At 40.2% G+C, this 555-nt stretch overlaps 1 protein-coding gene across 1 annotated transcript; it reads right to left on the bottom strand.

The window, feature by feature from the left end:
- Positions 1–4: 4 nt before the first annotated feature.
- On the bottom strand, positions 5–549 carry LOC109508749 (DNA ligase 1-like; the record flags this gene model as incomplete). The annotated part of the gene is made up of 2 exons (XM_019858734.1): positions 477–549; positions 5–425 (listed from the first exon to the last, which is right to left on the bottom strand). A coding segment is annotated over exon 2 (408 nt), but the record flags the coding sequence as incomplete, so codon positions are not given.
- Between the last annotated feature and the right edge of the window lie 6 nt (positions 550–555).

Raw genomic sequence — 555 nt, 5'->3', positions numbered from 1 at the left:
TGACTTGCTTTGAAGTGACTTTGACCTCTGTATCATCTTTCTGATGTTTTCCAACTTCCTTCTCTTCTCTAGAAGTTTCTTTGACAGCTTCCTCTTCTTTAAGAACTTTCTTGGCTTCTTCAGAATGTTCTTTCTCTTCTTTCTTGACCGCCTTCTCTTTTCTAGGTGGCTCTTTGACTTCTTTTGGAGATCTCTTGAGTTCTTTTGAAGGTTCGTCAATTTCTTTTGGCAGTTTCTCTGTATCCCTTAAAGTTTCTTTGACACGTTTCTCTTCTTTTTGAGATCTTTTGACTTCCTTCTCTTCTCCAGAAAGTATTTTGACCCCCACCTCCTCCTTTGGAGGTTTCTTGGCTTCCTTTGATGGTTCTTTGACTTCTTTCTCTTCTCTCTGTGGTTTCCTGACTACCTCCATGGGTTCTTTGACTTCTTTCTTTTGTTTATACGGTTTCTTGACTACCTCCAGAGTTTCTTTGACCTCCTTCACTTCTTTCTGAGGTTTTTTGTCTTCTGTACAAGTTGCGTTGACCTCCTTCTCGGCTTTGTGAGGTTTCTTCA

The sequence above is a fragment of the Hippocampus comes genome, unplaced genomic scaffold, assembly GCF_001891065.2.
Source record: "Hippocampus comes isolate QL1 unplaced genomic scaffold, H_comes_QL1_v1.1 C16575174, whole genome shotgun sequence".
Classification (NCBI taxonomy): domain Eukaryota; kingdom Metazoa; phylum Chordata; class Actinopteri; order Syngnathiformes; family Syngnathidae; genus Hippocampus; species Hippocampus comes.
This window is presented reverse-complemented; position numbering and strand designations above follow the sequence as displayed.